The sequence below is a fragment of the Cyanistes caeruleus genome, chromosome 2, assembly GCF_971803275.1.
Source record: "Cyanistes caeruleus chromosome 2, bCyaCae1.hap1.1, whole genome shotgun sequence".
NCBI lineage: Eukaryota > Metazoa > Chordata > Aves > Passeriformes > Paridae > Cyanistes > Cyanistes caeruleus.
The window spans coordinates 29,089,159-29,111,403 of NC_141702.1; the positions used below are offsets into that span (position 1 = coordinate 29,089,159).

The 22,245-nt window shown below is 36.3% G+C and overlaps 1 protein-coding gene across 1 annotated transcript in view; it reads left to right on the plus strand.

Annotated features, from left to right (window-relative positions):
• COL19A1 (collagen type XIX alpha 1 chain) overlaps positions 1-22,245 on the plus strand; it is a 181,560-nt gene that overhangs the window by 128,912 nt on the left and 30,403 nt on the right. The window contains exons 18-33 of the mRNA XM_023922405.2: positions 3,138-3,200; positions 3,989-4,033; positions 4,973-5,008; positions 5,914-5,949; positions 6,060-6,113; positions 8,564-8,617; positions 11,986-12,039; positions 13,280-13,369; positions 13,965-14,009; positions 14,116-14,193; positions 15,077-15,112; positions 15,215-15,268; positions 15,357-15,410; positions 17,541-17,582; positions 18,581-18,634; positions 19,478-19,531. Coding sequence (XP_023778173.2) covers positions 3,138-3,200; positions 3,989-4,033; positions 4,973-5,008; positions 5,914-5,949; positions 6,060-6,113; positions 8,564-8,617; positions 11,986-12,039; positions 13,280-13,369; positions 13,965-14,009; positions 14,116-14,193; positions 15,077-15,112; positions 15,215-15,268; positions 15,357-15,410; positions 17,541-17,582; positions 18,581-18,634; positions 19,478-19,531 — 849 coding nt within the window. The remainder of the gene's footprint in view (positions 1-3,137; positions 3,201-3,988; positions 4,034-4,972; positions 5,009-5,913; positions 5,950-6,059; positions 6,114-8,563; positions 8,618-11,985; positions 12,040-13,279; positions 13,370-13,964; positions 14,010-14,115; positions 14,194-15,076; positions 15,113-15,214; positions 15,269-15,356; positions 15,411-17,540; positions 17,583-18,580; positions 18,635-19,477; positions 19,532-22,245) is intronic.

Here is a 22,245-nt window from a genome sequence, read left to right on the forward strand (position 1 = left end):
TTTAAGGTTAATTCTGGAAGAGGAAACACAAACAGTGGCAATCTCCAGGAAATTATGCACATCTGTGTCCAAAAATCATGTTTCTTATAAGACTCTAAGAATTCTTAAGGTGGCTTATATTTTCTAATTAACAGTATTCTGGGAAAAAAATGTAGACCAGCTGGTATGTGTCTATAAATTAATTATCTTTTAAATCCTGGATAGCTTACCACCTTTCTTCTTCCTTCAGCTGTCTGGTCTGAAGATTTTAATGACTCTATCATAAGCAATTAACTGTTCAACAAGGAAATGCTGTTTGATTCCAGATGAAAGAGGAGATGGCTTTCTGATTCAAATAGAAGGTTCTATGCATGCAAACTTTAAATAAATATTCAGACCCTCCTAGAGTCAACTTAAATCTCCAACAACAAACATATTAATTCCTATATATTTTATGATGGGAATGGGATATTCCCATTCAAGGACAAGACAAAGGGGTCTTCAAAGAAAAGAACAGCTTCTCTTCTTTGCCCTTTATTCACTTAGGCAGATGTAGGTAGCAGTAATTTCTCTTTTTTCCATGCTGTTACATATTATGACAGAAGCTGATTTTGTCCACAGCACCTTGGAGACATTGAGCAGTCTTTCACATTCCAGTATTGAAAATTTGCAGTTTGCCTCAGTTATTTTTATTGGTAAAATAAAATTTGAGTGATACTTTGAGGGTTTTGAGGTTCTTTACAGCACAGGGAATAGTGGTGTCATTTTCCATTCTTTTATCCATTTTCTCAAGGATGTCACAAGGTCTTATTTCAGTTTGGTGTTTAAAGTGTTTAGGAATTGACAATATTTTAGTAGTTATAGGTATTTTCACACCAATTATCACCTGAGGTTATTAGTGTGGCTTGTTTGCATTGGTATTTCTAGGAACCATGAGAAACTGACACCAAGAAATTGGGCGGCTCTTAAGACCCATCAAAATTAACAGTGTTTTTTCTGTTTCTCTAACTTCTCTGTTTCTTAACAGATTATTTTCAATTTTTCTGATTGCTGTAATAAGTATTGGTAATTTCACAATGTATTTAAATAATTTATTGCAACCAGAGTTTTTCTGGGTCAGCATCAATCACTTTATCAGAATGATTTTTATGGAGGCTGGAGTGCAAGCCTTTAAAAGCATAATTTACTTGATCCATGTATACAGTGAAAGAGCACTATAAATACAATTGCTGATTGCAGCAGCAAATTGTGCTGAACAGTAAACCAAGATCTGCAGTCTCTCTTTAATGAAGGTGAGAGGAACCTGCCGAGTTTAAGTAGCAGCATTGATCCTCAATGAGGTGGGAGACTGTGATGGAGCAGCACTTCCTTCATTCTTCCTGTGTGCCTGTTTTTACATGTGACTATTTCTATATTCCTGTCTTTTGTGTTTTCAGCATAAATCAGATTCTTTGCCTGTGTTCAGTGCAAATTCTTTGCATTTTGTTCTCTTCTTTTAGCCACAAAACTAGTTCTGCCCTGTACTGTATGTTACATTTCTTCAGAGATGGACAAATAATGCTTCAAGATTTGCATTTATATACACTCCAGGCTCTGTGATCCATTACTTGGGCTTTCAAGGCCTCTGCCACCCTTCTTACTTACCAGTTTTCCATATGTAGGTATGAGGTCATTTAGCTGAACTTGCTTCTAAATATCTTTGGAAAGGGCACATAGATCAGTTTAATCAAAAATGGTCTTCAACACATAAAATAAACCAAAACACAAAGAAATTGAAAGTACAACACAATCTAGTCAGGAAATGTTTCAGAATCATTATAATTAGTAGTAATTTTAGACTATTATGAGATAATTCATTATTAACTCCCTAAGATATTTTTTGTATTGCTTTGGTGTATTTTACTTACCTTTGGTTGTAAAGAGAAAATTACCTATAAAAATACAAAGAACATAAGGGTAGTTATTTGGCCTAGTAGCCTTGTCCCTTTTTTTCTTTTTTTTTTGCTCCATATATGCAAAAAAACCCAAAAGTACAACTCAGTATAAATCATAATTTATAGTGTACTCATGGTAACAGACACCTGGATTCTCAGTCCAGTGGTAGCCAACTACTTCTCATCAGTACTCAGGTATCTGGGTATGTGCCTCTTGCTCTGAAGCTGATTTTGATAATTAGGATCCTAACAGTGTTACAAACCCTTAACATCAAAGAGAATCCATCAGGGAATCGGGATTTCTAAAATAATTATTGGGTTTTTTTCAATTTATATTCAGTTACCATTTTCTGAAAATATTAACATTGTATAAATGGCACATTTATTCATTGTGATGTTTTCCCATGTTAGAGCTATGGATCCTGGAACATGGCAAGGAAAGCTGGTTTACTTAGGATTCCTGCTCACTCCAGTGCCATGTGTTCTAGGATTGGGATTTCCTCAGTCTTTACTGGATCTCATTTTTCAGAGTCATTGGGGTTTTGGTTTTTTTCCATTGTCATTGCAAAAAAAATCATGTTTCCCTTAGGAAGTCTGACTTTATGAAAAGGAAACCATTTACTTTATATTTTATTTTGTCTTTAGCTTGTACAGAAGAGTAAATAAATGCAGTGCAATAACAGCTGAGCAAGTATACAACCCAAACCTCTAGTCCTTGAGTCAGTCTTTAAGAAGCAATGTGAGGAGCCTGTTCCCTTTCCTTTGTCTTACAGCTGTAATAGACTTAAATTAGTTCTACTATTTTTTGCATTTCATGGTGCTCAAAAGTAAAAAGCTTGTTCTTTTTCATAGAAGTGAGTTGGTTTTTTTTCTTTTCTTACATATTTGAGAAATGTACAAGTGAGCATAAAAAATATGTTCTTTGCGTTGAACTTCAAAAAATCATATATTTACATGGCAATAGTCAACATAGACATTTCCCTTTTATGCTTTTGTTCATTTTTTGCTAGCGTGGCAGGAGTGTGAATGCATGGTAAAGGATGTGTTCTGCAATACACTACCAGTTGTACTGCATAGGCTTTTATTATTATTCCTTTTCTAGTAGTAAATTAGGACTTCTGAATTTACAACTGGTAAATTGCAATAAATTGTTACTGTAAATAAATTATTACTGGAAACTATTAGTGATGTTTTCTGATCTTTTTTGGTGATACTTCTTTCCAGAGTGATACAAGACTACTGGGAGTACTTGGGACCCCTGGATTTAAAGGCCAGAAGGGAGACATTGTAAGCATTTGGGATGAATTCAAAGAAGTTTCAAAGTGCCTATCCAGCCTGTTCCTGCCACCCTTAACACAGTGCATTTTATTTGATTTATCCCAATGGGCTTTGAAGGAATAGATTTTTGAAATGACTGGCACTTTGATCTGAGTAGTCCAATATCCAGCTCATCATGCTATCCTGCAGTGGAAGCATGTGATCCTCTCTCCTCTAGTATAAATAGAAAGGAGAAATGCTGAAAGAATTATGTATGATTTCTATAATGCTATCTGAGAAGTAAAATGACCTGCTCTGCCAGTTATGTGGGAAAGATTCTGAAAGAATTGAAGTTCAGAAAATATTTTGGATAGTAAATAATGAATATTTAAAGCAGTTTGTCTGTAACAATGAGGTTTTCTATACCTATGTGTATAAAATTCACATAGACAGCTTCTAAAAATTACATGGAAATCAAATTCTGAATCCACACCATATGGCACTATATTGTTTATAGTTATCGGTCCTGTATAAAGAGCTCACTGATATTTTAACAATTGCATGCCTTTCAAACTTGTAAGAGATTAGACAAGTGCTCTGGATATGTGACAGAATTTACATTTTATTGAGAAGCCTGCAGATCTACTGTAGAAAACAATCATTTAAATTCATTTGCATACGTTCAAGCTTGATTTCCATTGTAACAATAGTTAAGATTTTGTGGCCCATGCAGAACAAAGTACAGTTAGATAAGAGGAAGAGGTTATTCACATTTGACAGAATATAATGATTTTAAATATAAATAATTTTGTTAAAAGGGTCAAAAAGGAGAATTGGGAATGACTGGTGCAAAAGGAGAAAAGGTGAGTTAATTCCTTACTTCTGTGCTTATGTGTTTACTAGAAGTTCACTCAATGTACTGATTATAAATTAAATCTTGTGAAATATACAGGAGATCAAGAAAAAATATTTTGGCATGGGAAAAGTTGTCAGTCTCTAAATATCCTTAGTATTTTAATCAAGCTCCTCCTTGGAAGGGTATTTACATATGCAAATAAATTTCCCTGTTCTACCAGCTCACAAAGTCCTCAGCTTTAAAAACATTCAGACTTCTACTTAATACCAGCTTAAAATTATTTTTATATAAGTTTATGACCAGAGGTTGCCTCATGAATTAGGTGTCAGCCATACTTTTCCAAGTTATGAATGTAATCTTCAATATCTATATGAAAAAACAAGAAGCTTTAAATTATTAAAATTTACAAATCAACATTCTGATTTAGTATGTTTTTGTTTAAGCATAAATTTTACAGTATGATTCAGGAGGTATTACTTGGGAACAGCCGTGTATTTTGCTTTTCTAGGAATGTGTGCTGTACATAATTCTACTGATTAATAGGTGTTTTGCCATTTAGCTGTGAGGTTTCTTGGTTTCTTTGGTCATATCTATATAGTTTTTGTGCAGGCAGAAATATTAATTTACTCCCTTGATACCACAGATTTATGATTTTTTGTGTTAGAAAGCACCTGTGTTTGAGAATTTTTTATATTTGGATGCATGATCACTCTCTTTAGTTCATGTTCCTGACCCTCCCTCGTGCTCCTGCTTGAAAAGATCATAGATGTCATGGTCTTGGCATTAAATAACCATCATCCCTCAAGTAAACTTTTGTAGTCCATATATTTGTATTTTAGGCAGGTTTAAAACAAACACATTTTCCATGACTCTTCAGCAAAACCAGATATATATGCTATTTACCATTTGAAATATATCTGTTAACCTCTTTTCTATTTTTCCTTAGGGAGAGCCTTCTGAAAAAGGGGACAAGGGAGACCCAGTAAGCATAGCATGTTTTGGACTGCTGTGAATAATGTACATTTGAGATTACTTTCATACCATATTCATTCTGGAATTCTTTTCTTTGTAGACATTCATTAGATGCAGGGATTATGTGGGATAGAATATGTATTGTCTCCATCTTACATGTGCATCAAGGTCTCCCAAGTTATAAATAAAAAAACAGAGGTGCCCTGTTTTTTCAGCATTTCTGTTGCTGGTACTGTCCATTAAATGAGTTTAGAGCACATACTTTTCTTATTTCCTGAAGGTTCCTTCCTTCAGGTTTTTCACAAAGTTTTATGTAGCCTGAACTGTACTGTCTTGATGCCACCAGTGTGGCATTTAACATCAGGCTGTTCTCATTCTGCCATTTTATGTTGGCATTACTTTTTTCTTACTTTGAGTCAAATTTTCAGACCACTCAATCTGTAAGAGTCTCTTTACCTATGTTACGTATTTGTAATTAATTATTGTCCTCTCTCATGATTTTGACAACATCTAGTTATTTTTTTTTAATGTAAAACTCAAGGTTGCTGAGATATTTGTGGTTAACATATTATAATAATCAGAATAAGTCCTACTGTAATAATGAGTAGGTTTGGAGGTAAATACTGGGTACCAGAAAAGATGTAGTGGTGAAGAATAGGCTTTTGACTGGAAGTGCTCTTAAGGAAATGTAGTGTTTTCAAACATTTTTCCTTTAAAACACTGGGGAAACATGCAAAAAAATTAGGTTGCAAGAGGAATGCCTTTCAGAGTTTGCAAAAGGCATCAGAAATATTTAATATTTTCTCAATATTTAAGTTTGCAAAATGTATTAAAATATTTTAAGGTAGAAAATTAAACTCTTAATTGATCCTACTTAAATTTCTAACTTCTTATGGTTGCATTTACTGTTTTTAGGGAGAGACTGGAATGGAGGGATCGAAGGGAAATAAGGTATTTTTGGACATGTACATACTATATGTGTTGCCAGTATACATAGCTGATACTGGGAGACATAGCAGTAAACTTGGATTTTTTTTTGTTTTCTCAAACAAAATCATTAGGGTGAAATGGGAGATCCTGGACCACCTGGTCTTATTGGAAATCCAGGATCAAAGGTAAGTGAAAGTTATTTCATCCAACAACAATTGTGTTCTATGCTGTTATACAAGAGGACTCTGAAGCTATCAACTCTTTAGCTGGATTTAATGGGCAAAGAATGCAAATAGTTGATATCAGAAGTTTGCACTTGGATCACGGATATTTTATATAAAATTTATGTTTTACATGAAGCTCTTGTTGCTCTCAGTGTCACTAAGAAAGGAATATTTAAGCAACACTCAGGTGTTACTTTGTCACTTGAGAATATGAGCATCCACTTTGCAGTTAGAAATCCACTGGTAGCTGGGTCTACTCTCTTTATTCATTAGTGAGGCAAGGAGTAACCACTGCCAGTACTTTATTAGCTCCTTTGTTTAATCCTGTGAGATAGCAGGTAATGTTAAAGCAGCCATGGCTTTGCTTTGAGTCTATCCTGACAGGCAAACCTCAGGAAGTGTGGACTGGATGAGTGGACAGTGAGGTGGATTCAGAACTGGCTGAACAGCAGATACCAGAGGACCATAATCATGGCACTGGCTCTAGTTGGAGGCCTATCACTGGTGGTGTCCACCAGGGCTCAATACTGGGCCCAGTCTTGTTTAGCTGGTTCATCAGTGACTTGGATGAAGGAGCAGAGGTCTCCTCAGCAAGTTCCCTACAGAAAATCTGGGAAGAGTGACTGATACCCCAGAGGACTGTGCAGCCCTTCAGAGGGACCAGGACAGGTTGGAGAAATGGGCAGAGAACAGTCTGAAACTCAACAGAGGAAAGTTCAGGGTCCTGCACATGGAAAGGAATAACCATAGGGGACAACTTGCTGGAAAACAGCTCTTTGGAGAAAGAACTGCAGATCCTGGTGGACAACACCATGAGCCAGCAGTGCCCTTGAGGCCAAGAAGGCAAATGATATCCTGGGGTACACTAGGAAAAGCATGGTCAGCTAGATGAGACAGGTGATTTCACCCTTCTAATCAGCCATGATGTGGCCACATTCAGAGTTCTGAGTCTAGCTCTGGGCTCTTCAGTACAAGAGGGACATGGAGCTCCTGGAGTGGCTCCTGGAGTGGAGAGCAAAGATGATTAAGGGATTGGAGTATCTCTCTTGCAAGGAAAGGCTGAGGGAGCTGGGCCTGTTCAGCCTTGAGAGAAGTCAACTGGAAGGAGACCTCATCATTGTCTACAAGTATCTAAACGTGGTGTTGAGGTTTCCAGGCTCTTCCCAGTGGTGCCAAGCAATAGGACATGAGGCAAAGGGCAGAAACTGATGTACAGGAAGTTCCATCTGAACATGAGGAAGAACTTCTTTACTATGTGGGTGACTGAGCAATAGAACAGATTGCCCAGGGAGGTTTTAGAGTCTCCCTCACTGGAAAAAACTTCAATGTGCTCTAGAATGACCCTGCTTGAGCAGGAAGGTTGAACCAGATAACCCACTGTGGTTGCTGCCAACTTCACCCATTCTGCAATTGTGTGATTCTGCGAAGAAAGTAACTTGTGGGAAATAGAAAAGATAGAAAACTCTCAGAACCTGTGTGAAAGCAGATCTCATACTAGAAGAATGGAAGAATATACATGACATGCAAGGACAGGAAACAATAAGGTTGTGTTTTTGAGCTGTGTAGAGATAGGCCTTAGAAAATATAATAAGCAAGATAATAGAAAAATGGAAGTTTAATAATGAAGTTTTACCCACTGTTTTTAAGCTATAACAAGCAGAAATTGTTAGAAGTAAAGTCTACATGTAGTTTTAATGATTGGCTTAAGCAAACACTTGTGAGCTTTTAACATTGCCTAGAAAGTTTTTAAAAAGGCATTGTAACCATGAGAATTTGGCTGTTGCTATAATGGCACAAGCTTTCAACATCTTTCATGTCTCACCTTGTACCAATGAGGCTGATGCTGAATGAAAAGCTCAAGGACTGCCCACCTGCAGCCCTGTCGTGTTATTGATAAATAAAGAATAGTAGATAAATAAAGTATATAAATAAAGAACATTAGGTGAAGCACAAATGTTCTTGAGAATCTCTCATGATGCCTTGAATTGTATCAAAGATAGAATTAGAAACTATTAAGTCTACCACCCAACACTATTCATGTTGGGTAGTACCTGAATTTTAGATCATAAAAAGAAGGCCCAGTGAGAATGAATGTGGTTATCGAAGCCAAAAAATTGTTGACTTAAAAATAATTCTTGAAATCTTGATCTATTCTTTCGTTATGTCTTTTCCTTTAGGTATACCCTTTGTATTTACTTGTATTTGCTTGATATATATACTTTGGATTTTGTACCTATCATTTTGCAAAACTTATTGAACTAAATGTTAGAGTAAGGGAGAATGAACAAACTCTGTACATGTGGAAGATAATTCTTAATGCTTGATGTTTATATATATTTCTATATAAGAAAGCTTTATATTACAGTAGTTGGTTGACTTTTACCTCAGGTTTGTATTATATCATTTCACAGGGACTGCAAGGCCCACCAGGACCTGTTGGACCCAGGGGAATGCCAGGAGAAGTTGTATGTATTGTGCCATTTCTCCAGCTGTAGCTGTGATGTGTGAGCTGTTAGCCAGTGAAGCTGTGCCACAGAAGTTACCATAGCTGCTCCTTTTGTGGGTGGTACTGTAGCTATCAGGTGTTGAAGCACAGCAGGATGGGATGCCTCCCTCAACAGGCCATTATCTTGAGTGTCTGTAAACCATCTATATCCTGCTTCTGATGCTGTTTCATAGTCTGGAGTGGATCTGGATATTGGGGTCACTGAAATGAGAGCTTTTACCCTTCTTAATTATCTCTCTCTTGTTCCCCTGTTAGTGTTATGATCATTGGGTCCTGGCTTCCCATTCCAGCAGGGAGATCATTGCTTGGCTGGGATGGTTAAGCAACAAGTTGTCTTGGTTTGTGCTGTGCAGCTGCTGGCAGCTACCAGGCACAGATGTTACTGGGCAAGGCTCCCCAGAGCCTTGGTGTGCTTGTAGGTGTGAAACTGGTGGGTTGGGATTGTCAATACACTGGTACCTCTCAGCAGAGTTGGAATGTTCCTGTACTTTTTGCACTTTTGGGTAGCTGCCCTACATTCAGGTCTATCAACTGATTGGGCAGGGTGATGGAGGTCTTCTTCATGTTGGTTTTAGTGTCCCTGTAGCAATTATGCCACTGGGCAGCAGCCTGATGGGTCTCCTGGCTGGTTGGGGTTTCTCAGACTGGTAGGCACCTACCCCAAGATCCAGCACACTTGTAATGCTTTTGCTTCTGGGCAGATAGAGCAAGGGTAAAATGTCAATCCGGTCTGGATTCTCTAGGAAACATGTCAAACTATTAATCACCATTATACTAAACTTGAAAGTGCCCTGGACATTTGATTTGACACCCACATACAGCAGAAGCCTCTCCTGGGGCAGTGGCTGTCTGCCTCCCTTCCAAATTTTGGCACAATCCCTCTTTCAGCATGCAGACAACTATTTTCTGCCTAGTTCCCTGTGTTTCAGGCCACACTAGTGGTGTCACATTACTCTAGAAGTGGCACCTACCCTCTCTTCTTGTCTCTTGTACCTCCCTTCTTCCGTAAACCATAAAATGGCTTTTAAACAGCATTTATTAAATAGAAGGTAAGAGTGATTAAATCCAAGCAGTAGATCAAGAAAAGTGGACAGTAAAAATCTTAATTTTAGCCTAGCAGTTCAGCCACTCACTTGAAAAGGACTGGGATTTCGATCATTACTCTGTGTGTGGTTTTAGTTTTTATCTTTTTTCTACCAACAGAAGCATCTAGAAGCTGGTGTTGCTGCATTTTGTCTTAGGCCTTTCCACACATGCCCTGAGACTACATTGTGGAATGAGATTTTTACTTTGAACAGACTTTTAAGCCATATACTTTGTTAATATTAAAATACCCATCTGAGTAGTACAGAGCTGGCAGACTTTTTATTGGTGTTTTAGGGATAAAAGTGAGGTGACCAGTAAAATATAATCTTCAGCTCTTGACAAGGGAAAAAAACACTAGTATTTAAATTTGCATGTTATACTGTGTTACTTATTGACCATTTTATTATATCTCATTTCCTTACTCAGTTGAGGCATATGTTTTTTCAGGTGTGTCTGATTTACCTGACATCTATCCAAAAGTTTGTAAGCCTTATCTGCTGTGCTTCTTTTTTTTTATGTTTAAATCACCAATCCTACTGTGAAAGACAACAAAATACTCATTTCTCTCTTGCTTGTGTTGCCATCATCCCACTTGAGTTCATAATTGCAACTTTTGAAACTGCTGTTCTGATGATCTTTGGTCAAGGGAACATTATGAACAGATAAATATTAATTACAGTATATGTAAGACCTAGATGATCCTGAAGACTCCTATCTGTGCACACAATTCTAGTGTGTAAAAACATAAATTTAAATGTATTATATAGACATTGTGCTTAGCTATAAGCTCCTTGGTTTTTTATCTTATAAAGATGAAACATTATAGATTGAAAAATATATTTCATTTTATGCAGTATAATGATGATTATGAAAGTTTGAAAATTGTTTTACATTATCTTATATCATCAAAGAGTCATCCAGCAGATAAGAATTACTTTTTTTCCTAAGAAACCACTTGAGCTTGGCTCAACCAAAAAAAAGATAAATTTGTGAAATCCTTAGAAAATAAGAAAGAGAGTAGAGTCTGTACGTATTTTATGCCAGTATCAAAAGTGGATTGGGTAGGCCATGACCAGTAAATGTAAATTTCCATTTCCATAATGATTTTGTGTTGGTATAAGCAGAATATTCTTCATTAAGGTACTTTTTTTCCTTTCTTATGCTTTTAGTTTGGATGACTGGGTGAAACAAGTAGCTGTCTGTCTGTATTAAGTACAGAATGCAGCAGAGAAAGCAAACACAGCTGCTGAACACTCACTACTGGCATGAAAACGTTATCATCTGTCATATGTCAGTGTGCACAAAACTGTGTTTTACACTGAGAAGAAAAATTAAAACCATATGTGTTTCCTTATCTTTTTCTTAGAGTCCATTTTTCAGTCCAGCTTAAGTTTCATACTTAGATTTTACTGTTCAGTTTGGGCAATTTTATCCTTTACTGTGAAAATCACCGATATTCTTAATAAATTGCTTGACTAAATAGTGGGTTGAATGACATTGAAGGGTCATGGAAAAAGTTTCCTGTATTTGTTGCAGTATGGTGAGAGAACTCAATTAAGCCTTACTTACTATTTAAATAATTTCTATTTAGATTTTAATCTTTTTCATTTATCTTCATTTCTCTGCATTTAGAAAAATCCTTCATGAAAAAGACAAGGGAAAACACTGAAGTAAAAATCAAAATGTGAAAGATGAGAAGATTTAGACAAAAGAAAGACTGGAACATACTTTATTTACTGAAAACCTTTGACTGTCTATTACATATCTAAAACACTTAAAGGGATTTGTTGGATTAACTAGTGTGAAGGAGTAGGAATTCATTGAAGCTTTTAAGATACCAGTTTGAATAATTAACTAGTGCAGGAAATCATGCAGCCCTCCGTGGGCAAAAAAGATGAGACACTCAAAATTCAAGTTTTCATGTGCTACTGCCTTCCTTGAAGAAACAGTTGATTTTCAAGTCTTGGAATTACTTTGAAATAGAAGAAATAAACGTTTTGTTTTCTACCATTCTTCCCTGATAGTGTCCAGAAAGTAATCTTGATTATTGCATTTTAACTTAAAGAAAAATGATGTATATATTTAATTAAGGAAGCATTCATTACCTTGTAGTTTTTAACATTTGGGGTCAATAGTAATGTACAGTAAATATTCCAGTGTAAACTAATTTTCATCTGTATTTTCTATAACCATTAAGGGAATAGCTATAAAAACATACAGCTATATTTTTATTAATTCCAGGGCTTACCAGGAGATCCTGGGGTACCAGGAAACCCAGGAATTAAAGGAGACAAGGTATGTTTTAAGTGTTTTTATTTAAAGTTGATATGTTAAAGCATTTTAAATTTTCACTTCAAGAGTAGCCTTCCATTCTTCTGTAGTGCATCTCTGTGGCTGCTGTATGAAGTGATTTTAAAATGTACCACCACAACCCCCTGTGTCTTGGAGAAGAAACATCTCTGCATTTGGAGATAGCTCAGGCCAGTTTGGCAACCCAGTTGTTCTTTAGATGAATAATTTAAGTAATATTTCAAAGAGGTTGGACTTGTGTTAAATCTGTGCTGTGCAGAAATGTCAGTTCAGGTCCTGACTACAGAACAACCTTTTCAGTGTAGTGTCCTACCCAGACTAATGTATAAAATCCCACTTCACAGTCACACATATTCATCTTGGCAGAGCTCTAGGGCAGCTACACTGGCTCAGATGTGAGCCAAGGCTGGATCTCCTTAGGACATTGTATTTTGCTTGTAGAAATCCCTTTGTCAGAATTCAGCTGCATCAGCAAGATCTAAAAATTATGTGTGTATATAGTGAATGTAAAGAAGGAGAAAAAATAGGTTGTACAGGTGTGCTCTGAGCCATGTGATGTGTTGTGGTATTTATACATTTTGGGGTACAAGGGAAACCAATAAATTCTAGTCTGAAGAAGTGAGCTGAAAGAAAGGCAAAGAAAATAACTGGAACAAAGACAAAAATGTACTCATCTCGCAAAATGGGAAGTAGTGGATTCAGGGAGAATCACAAAGGATGTTGCAGGAGCCTGCAAAAGACAAGAGGACAGCATAATAAAAGGCACAATTTTACTGTGTAAGCAGCAGGGATTTAGAGATATGGAACAAGAGACACTGCATGTATTGAAATAATGATCAGAGGTGTAAAGAGGAATACACTGAAGACCCCAGGTTTAGCACTAGTGGTTGATAGCTGGGGAGAGACAGCTGTTGTTTCAGCTGTTGCTATGGTTCAGTTGGCAGGGTTTAATGACAATCTGCATGTTAGGAGCCTGGGGAACAAGAACTGTAGATCAGATGCATTGCAGGCATGGAAAACCAAGAAAATACTAGTTATTATTAATGGTTATATGATCCATGTCTCCAATTTTGTAACTTTTTGAAGGAAAATATGAGTGTTTTTTTCCTTCTCTGTATCTTCTCAAAGCACTTGCACTTTCTATGATAAACTTGTTAATATTTAGAGTTTTTTTCATAGGGGAAAGTTCTCTCATTTCAATTAATGATTCAGATTTATTTTGCAGGGTGACCCTGGTGGAATCATAGGACCACCTGGACATCCAGGTCCAAAAGGTGATATGGGGCCTCCTGGACCTAGTCTTCCTGGAACACCAGTAAGTTCATAATCTGAAAAGACTTTCCTGACTTTATTTTCTGCAGTGGCAACTAGGAAAGCATTCTCACTGTGCAATGAAAGAAATCAGAGAATGGTTTGTGTTGGAAGATGGCTTAAAGATCATTCCAAGCCCCTGCTATGGGCAGGGACATCTCCCACTAGAGCAGGTTGCTCAGAGCTCCATCCAACCTGGTCTTGAGCACTTCCAGGGATGGGGCATCCATAACTTCTCACAGCAACCTGTTCCAGTGCCTCACCATACTCACAGTAATGAATTTCTTCCTAATAACCTAGCCTTAGTCACTTCCAGTTTAAAGCCACAAAGCAAGTATTTTTTATTATAATTTCAAAATCAAAATGTATTTTGCAGCAGTATTAGAAGTGCACTAAAGTATAATCTAGAAATAGTGTAAGTATCACACATGATCCTACTGACACTGGCACTAACAAGGAAGACATGTAAATTTGTCATACTTTATTTCTAAGGACTGTCTAATTTTGGCCATTACATTTATCTAGTCTCTTGGATTTCAAAACATAATTTATTTTTTTTCCTTTGGTTTTTTCGTGTTTTGTTTTTGGGTTTTTTTTAGGGTCCCACTGGTGTTCCTGGAAACCCAGGTCCAAGGGGGCCAAAGGTATGCAAAATACATTATTTCTATTTCTTAAAAGAGTTTTTAAAAGGTAGTATGGTGGTTTATATTTTCAGAGCTGTTGTGATGGAAAGCCTTGTACTTTTCACAGGGAGAAAGAGGACTACCTGGTGTACAGGGAGCACCTGGGGAGATGGGGCCCCCTGGAATAGGCATTCAGGGATCACCAGTAAGTAAACCAACATGCTGAATTTGGGCTTCTCACTGTTCATGACTCAGCAATTGCAATAGACAAACAAAGCAAATAAAAAGCCATGAACTCCCTTCTGGCCTGACTCCCAACTCCCAGTTTGCTTCAAGGGTTGCTGTGTAGCTTAAATTCAAACACGAGGCAAGTTGACACAGACTTCTAAAGCTTTCATAGTAAATCATTTGTACAGCCATAACAGTTTCAGTTATTCAGCTTGTTTCCAAGGTTTCTTTCTTTTTTAATGCCTTTAAACAAAGCCACCTGCAGTGTCTTCAGAGTATTCAGTATAAAAATTTGCTGATGTTGATGGTGCACCTGGTAGGTGGTACATGTTATTGCAGGAGTTTTACTCCAGTGACTGAGGCAATCTCTCTTCAGTCAACCAATGTGTACCACCTGATACAATTCAGTGTATGGACAGTGCTCTGGTGAAAAGGCAAAATGTTTGTGAAAAGTGACTAGACATTTACCCTGAATGTCTTAATCTAAAATAATACTTAAAGATAATTTTTTCATTTACACTAATTTCAAATCTGAGTTTTAAAATTACCCATTTATATCTAAATTACCCATCTATATCTAAATTATATCTAAAGCTTTTTTTATGAATCTTCTTGCTAAATATCAAGTTTCACCACAGATCATTAATTTTTGGAAATGCTTGCCCTAAAAAATGGGCATTTGAAAAGCCTTGAGGTCTCTAACTTTGGTATAATTACATTTGGATTTAAAGCCAAACCTTAAGGCAAGTCTTTCTCAAAGTGAAAACTGCACAAGTATCACACATTCAGTAGTTTTTAATAAAGTTAATCTCCCTTATCCCAGAAACTGTAACTACTGATTATTTGGAATTTTCTTACAGGGTCCTATAGGTCCAACTGGATCAGCAGGTGTGCAGGTAAGGTATAAGATTTCTCTTTAATAGAAAAAGCATTAAATTAGTTTAAGAATTTTGCAGGAAATGTATTCTTAAATCCTAAATGGCCTTCTGTGCTCTTAGGGCCCTAGGGGACCTCCAGGACTACCAGGAGCTCCAGGTACCCCTGGTATTAATGTAAGTGACAGTTTTATATATATACAAGAAAAAAGAATGTGTACTTCATCAATGATTTAAGGCCATCAAGTTTTATGTTTATTTCTAGGGCACTCCAGGAAGAGATGGAAAGCCAGGACTACCAGGCCCTCCAGGTGATCCTGTACGTATACAGGAAAAGCTTTTGCATTTGCTTTGGTGGAAATATTTTAAATTTCTATGCAGTGAGATAGCATAGCAAGTCTAGAAGAGCCAGTGATATGAATATGAAGTAGAAATACTCACTTGGGAAAGACAGAATATGATATAAACAGCTATGTTATGTACCTTGGCCTCAATAAAACTGAGACTGTCTTCATGATATTTCTTTAAGCAAGAAAAAAATGCTTAGAATTAGTTATCATGTAGTTAATGCTTATCAAAAATCATGGATCTGAGTGTCTCTCAGCAGATTATTGTCAAACTTGGAAAGAGAGGTCTCTCCCATGCTCAGTTCTTGTCAATGATTTAATTTGATTTGGGTAAGTAGATAAAACTCTGAAATTGGAGTGGGAAAGATTGCTTGCTCTTTGAAGATGTAATCAAAATTCCAAAGCTGTCTGAAGTCAACAAGATTTAACTCAAGACAGATGAGGAAAAAGTGCTTAATAAGGAAAACCTAAATGCTGAAGTAGAGTAAGTCTGGAAGGTACAGCACATTGTAAACTAAATGTAAGTAAAATATTTGATGCTGCTATTAAACAGACAGGTCTAAATGGCAAAACTCACAAAAAGGATAATTATTGCCTTTTACTCTCTTGAAATACTCTTCTCTTTGGAAAAAGCATTTTTTCAAGGAAGATGTAGCAAGCAGGAGCAAATCTGGAGAATTAAGGCCATTTTAACATTTTCAAAATCCCAGCATAAATCATACAGTTATTCAGAGATCAACACACAGATTTATGGCTGTAGAGAGTGTGTTTGCAGTCAGGCTGGACTTGTCTTACACACAGAGCAGAGGAGCTGTGTGCCACAAAGGCAGCCACTTGCTCTCGTACACGTGTGCAGCGTGAGAAGTCAGGCCATGTAGGTTGCTGTTTTCAAGTCTTGTCACAAGTTTTTAAGAGCAGCTGATCCTGCCTATGTACAGTTCACCCCTGTGCAGAGGATGGACTCACACCTTACATAACTATGTCCTTAAGTTGTGCTAGGTAGTGTTGTCTCACCCTAAAAAACACCTCAGGTATTCTTTCAAAGGTGGTTATGCCACTCTGTAAATGGTTATATTTCATATATATTTATATATAATATGAATATATGAAATATATATATATTTCATGATTATATTTCTGGTTAATTATACTCAGGAGTGCACCTTTTGAGCTGATTCAACACTCATTAAGTGGCAGTTTTTCCAAATATGCTAAAGAAGTGCCTGAGTTTTATTTTTCTTCTTCAAGAAGAAAAGATTGAAACAATTGAAACAGGCTGAACAAAAACAGTTACCTTATTTTGTATCTGTGTAATTTTATAGTCTGGCCAGGATGATTTTAGATTTAGCAATTGCCCAGAGGACAATTAGTAATTGGAGAGTCTTTGTTTGTGAATGAAGCTGATGATAGCCAGGCCAATGTGTTTTTTACAGGGAGTCTTTAAATATAAGTTTAATGGCAGGTCTTGGAAATCTTGGATCTGTTTCAGTGCAGTATAGATCCACTGATTGATCTTTAAATGGGTCAGCTTTAGTATAGGTAGCAATTTAGCTGTGGCACCAAGGAATTACACACTAATTATTAATATTTAAAGGCAGGAAAAATATTACATGCATTGCTTTGGTTGCTGTAGCTTATTTCCAGTATCTGAGTTAATTTACTGGAACAAGCTTTGGCATCTCCAGAATTTGTGCTACAGTTGACAGTAGAGTATAAGTCTAGGAGAAAGGAGGAGGAAAACAATTGAAGATACTCAAGTGAGAATACAAGACATTCAAGTAATATTGTTATTGCTGATGTGCTACAAAAACAATAATATTATTATGTTCAGGCATTACACTATTGTCATGGTTTGAGAAATTTCATTGCATTACATTGCATTTGTGGTGAAGACTTACAGTTGATAGGTTGGATAGATTATTATATTTAACCATACCTGAAAACCTGCTTTTTCTTTTGAATTTTCATTAAAAATTAGCTTCAAGCAACATATATATAATCAGCTCTATGTGTAGCAATATTAAGTTCAGAAGTGATGAAAACATGTCAGAATTAGCTGTGCTTTGTAAAACATTAACTGCAGATGCCTTTTTTAATTTCAGGTTGCTCTTCCACTTGTGGGAGACATGGGTGCTATTCTGAAGGTAATTTTTTCAGAGATTAAATATCTTTTTTTGCTATAAACATACTTTTTAAACAAACACATGCACTTAAGAACTTCTGAACGTTCAGCTCTAAATTACAGGGCTAGCCTAAAATAGTGCTGTGATTTTTGTTGATTTTTGTTTTGTTTTTTTAAAAATATGCAGGAAATGTATTTTATAGAAATTTTGCAAAATAGTGTTTGAACAGTATATGAGGTAATAGTCACCAAGACTCTGTTCAGTATATCCAGCCCACAGTATGAATTGCTACAAATATACTCTGTTTTCCACTTTAATTTGTAGCATTAATTTCAGTAATATACCAAATGGGGAAAATAGTCTCAAAATTTCTAAGACATTATTTTGAAAAATAATGAGATTTGGAGTGTTCTGCAATATTCTAAAATAAAAACTGTGCTTGGGAGGATTTTAATATGAAGTGCACACATAATTTCTATTGTCCTTTATTAATACATGTATACAAACTTAGGGTTTATTGACTTTCTCATTTCCAAATCTGATTTATTTTAGGTCTTTCTTTCTATTTGTAACTGTATTTTCTTTCTGTTGTACACACTCTTCTTGTCAGAGCTCTCTCTCTTGCTGGTTCTTGATGCTTCATTCTTCATTTCTCGGTGTTTTGTGGTTAGGACTTCTATATGACTGCAATTTAGCTGGCAAATGCTTCTCTCAGCAATGCAAGGGTCATTTGCTTTTAAATACCTAAACACAGGTGTGTCTGGGACTATCCAAAATTAAGCTAAAAGTGTGTTAGCACTATTTCAGTAGAGAGTGTAAGAAATGGACAGGAGAGCAAGTCTCTCTGAACAAGTATAGAGTTTAGAAGAGAGCAAGGACTGAAGAGAAGGCTTTGGGGTACAATGGAGGGCTGGTCAGAAAGGCAGGAAGGAAGCCATGTGCTTCCTTCCAATCAGTCTGCATAGATCACATCTATGTCATAAAAATATTTGTCACTTCATTTTCTGTCTGCTCCACAGGGTGATCCTGGCACAAGAGGTCCTCCAGGCATTCCTGGTAGAGAAGGACCAAAAGTAAGTTTTGAAGAGTGCACTTCTCATTGCTTTGTTTCTTGTTAAAAGCAAAAGGCCAGGTTCTTACCTTTGCGAGACCTGACTTTTTTGTCTGACCTGTATCCGTGTGGCATTGAGCAGCTTAAAGGTTAAAATGATTTTTTATGTTTCAGGACTCTTCATGTGTCAGTTTGCCTTTTCTCTAGGTTGAGTGAGCAAAATAGCCTGAGTTGTATCTCAGGTACAATACCTTTTCCATGTCTCCATTAAATCTGGCTCAGATCTGACTGCCCAGCAGTGCTTTGCTATCTATCGACTCATTTTAGGTGAGTCAGTCACACGAGAATCCTGCAGCGAGGAGGCAAACTTCCCATGTCTCCCTCAAGTGTCCAACACAGCTGAACCACCCTGTGCCTTTGCACCCTGTTCTCATGGGAGTAACTCAGCCATTTCCCTGGGACTTGAGGTTTCACTGATGTCCATCAAAATCCTGCTTCACTGGGATCGGATAAAAAGCCACAGGGTTTGACACATGGATGTCTCCTATCCTTGAGACTAATTCCATGGAAGTGAACTTTCTCCATTTCAGCAGGAATTCAAGCTCTTTAGTGTTAATGTCTCCATTTTCAGGTCTTTTGAGTATTTTGCCTCCTAGGTACAAACCACTCATTTCCTTTCGCCTTGCTGGGAGGTATATTTGAAAGCTTTTGGTTAGCTTTGAACCTTTGCTTTATGTTTTAAGCACTATGGCTGTAAGGGCATCATGCTAGCATGTATTGAATGTGGGTTATAAAATGCCCTACAGAGCATGGAATTCATTGTTCTCTAATAGAAAATATTTGTTTAAATGTTATGTTTTCATAGGGAAGCAAAGGTGAACGTGGATTTCCTGGGCTTGTGGGAGAAAAGGGCGATGAGGTAAAATTACTTGATTTCCACAGTGATAATGTTCTTATCTGAACCTGAGTAAAGACATAGACTGAAAATGAAATACACAGGATGTTATTTAGTCCTTTAAAACTGCTGAGGTAGTAATGTAGTGCAATAGCCCTTGATTCTGATTTTTCTACAGGATTGAATGTTATTATTCAACTAAATAACACCTATTTAATTTTTGTCTCTGAGTTTTTGCTCATTTGTATATTTTAGAGCCTCACATACATTTACATGCTAATTTTTAAGGATATAGGATAGAGCAATAAATAGTCTAATGCCAATTATTTTCAGAAAACCCTTCGTATCTATAGCATATTTGCTTTCATTTTGTTGGTTCCCCTTTAGAATTCACTTTTGAAAACTTTCCCTTAAGCAAATAATCTAATGGGAACTGTAATAGCAGCAACTACTATTAAGTGAAAACTGAAAAAATATTTGAATAGGCTGAATTTTATTTACAATATTTTGCATCTTATATTACATTCTTAGAGTTACTTTTATGTCTTTCTGGAGAAGGAAAAGAATCCAAATGCCTTGTGGTGCCAAATCCAAAATAGCTGCTATAGCTTTCATTTTGAATTGAAATATTTGCAGGTAACATTTCAAGAGCAATATCACTGAAAAAAAATAAATAAATAAAAGTACATCCTCACAACAAAAGTTATTAAGAAAATTAATACGGACAAATAAATTAATTTCTTAGTGGCCTCAGCTAACTGAGGAGTTAAAATAAGTAGCCCATTAAAAAATATGTGGTGAACACTTCAAAACTCCAAAATACTTAACTGGGATTAAACACATATTAGTCTCTTAATTTAGTAGCACCTGGAAAATACAAAAGGAATTAAGAGTGTATTAATTGGGAGGTCTGCAATTCTTTATAAACATCTCACATTTCTTTGGCACTAAGAACATCTTATCTTGAGAATTTTTAAGGAGTAGTAGAATGAGAGAATAAATTTTTTAAAAAATGTGAAAAAATGTGTTCATCAGGATCCTTGACTTACAGGAATAAACAGTTATATGGGGAAAAAAAGCTGCAGCTCCTGCTACTGTTTTGCCCCAGAATCTGGCATGTTGTCAGCCTAAAGTATCATGCTTATCTTTTTCTTTGGTTTTACATGTTATATAGAGCTTATTAAGGCTTTGCTTCTTAAAGAAGGAAGTGGTTCCTGGGGTGGAATTCAGAACATATTCCCTAAGAGGATGGGACAGCCATAAGCAAATTTCATTCAGAATTTACTTTAAAAATGCATGGGAAAGTAACACATACTTTGTGTGTGTCATGGGGTAGCTTTACCTTTAAGATATAGGATATATGCCATATAGGATACCTCTGCCAGTCAGCCCTAGGAGAATAAGGCATTAGCAAAACAATTTTGACAATTCAAATACTATTAAACAGCTGAGACACAAATAAGATATTGCAGGGGATTAAGAAGGTAATAAGGTAACAGCAAGTTTATGACTGGCAGATTTTTTTAAAGGCATCTAGAGAAAATTCATTGTATATTTTTCATTAATGCTGTGCTAATACATTTGTTTTTCATATGTTTTTTCACATTTGAGAGCTGGTGCCTGCCTTAGCTCTGGTATTTTCAATGCTTTGCAGCAGCTTTTGATTATGACATGCTGACGGTGCATGTGAATCTTTTTTTCATAAACACGGATGAAAACATTTTAAAAGTAACTTCTTTCACAAATTTTAAAATTTTTATTTTAATTATTTTGTTGGAATGGGAAGAAATGGGAAAAAAATATAGAGAAGCATACCTGAAGCCCTCTGAAATATGCTGATTGACTTCATATGCTCTCCAATCATCCTTTAATCTTTGTTGAACTTGTTATCTTCATTTTCAAAGCACTTCTTTTTTTCAGGGGAGTATTTTTTTAATATCAGTAATAAAAATTACAGAAAATGTTCCTTTGATTTCATTTTAATTTTTCATGTAAATATACCATCCGAGTAAATGAGTTCAAAAGGAACAGAGAGCACATTTGCAGTTATCTTTCCACCCTGAAAAGCTTCAGAGGTGGATCAATGTCCTCTCTGTGTAGGAGTAAGAAAGGAAAATCAATGTCTTTCCATCTCTACATTTTTTCTAATTTATTTCTCTCTGAAGTTTTTCCCACAGTCTCTCCCTCAGAGCACCTGACCTCTGTGGCTTTCTAGGCTGCTTCCTTGGCCATTCCTTCTTTTCAAATGAGAAATAAGCCTTTTCTGAGGGGTGTTTTCCTGTCAGAGGATGGACAGACAAAATTAGTCACTGCTTGGAAGAATCCATTTCTCTCTGTGGATTACAGGGAGAACCAAGAGCGTTAACTCTTATTAGTACATGACTTTTACATGTCTAAAATTGCACCTAAGCCTGGTGCAGCAGAGGAAAGACTCTCAGTGACATACAGGTTTGTCTCAAATCCCACCTCTATCCCCTGAAGTGAGTTGCACAGCTGTATGTTTAGTAAGTGGATACTGGAGTCCATTGATTTTTCAAATAGAATACAAGCAGGAAAGTAGATCATTAAATACTATGTAAAATTATGTCATGTTCAATTACCAAAAAGCCAAACCAAAAACGAAGCAGAAAGTACCATTTCATTTAGATACCATCAGGTAATATTGAGAAGGCTGAGAAAATGTCTTCTCACCAGAAAGAAAAAAAGCCTTTTAATAAAAGAAAATAGAAAATGAATCT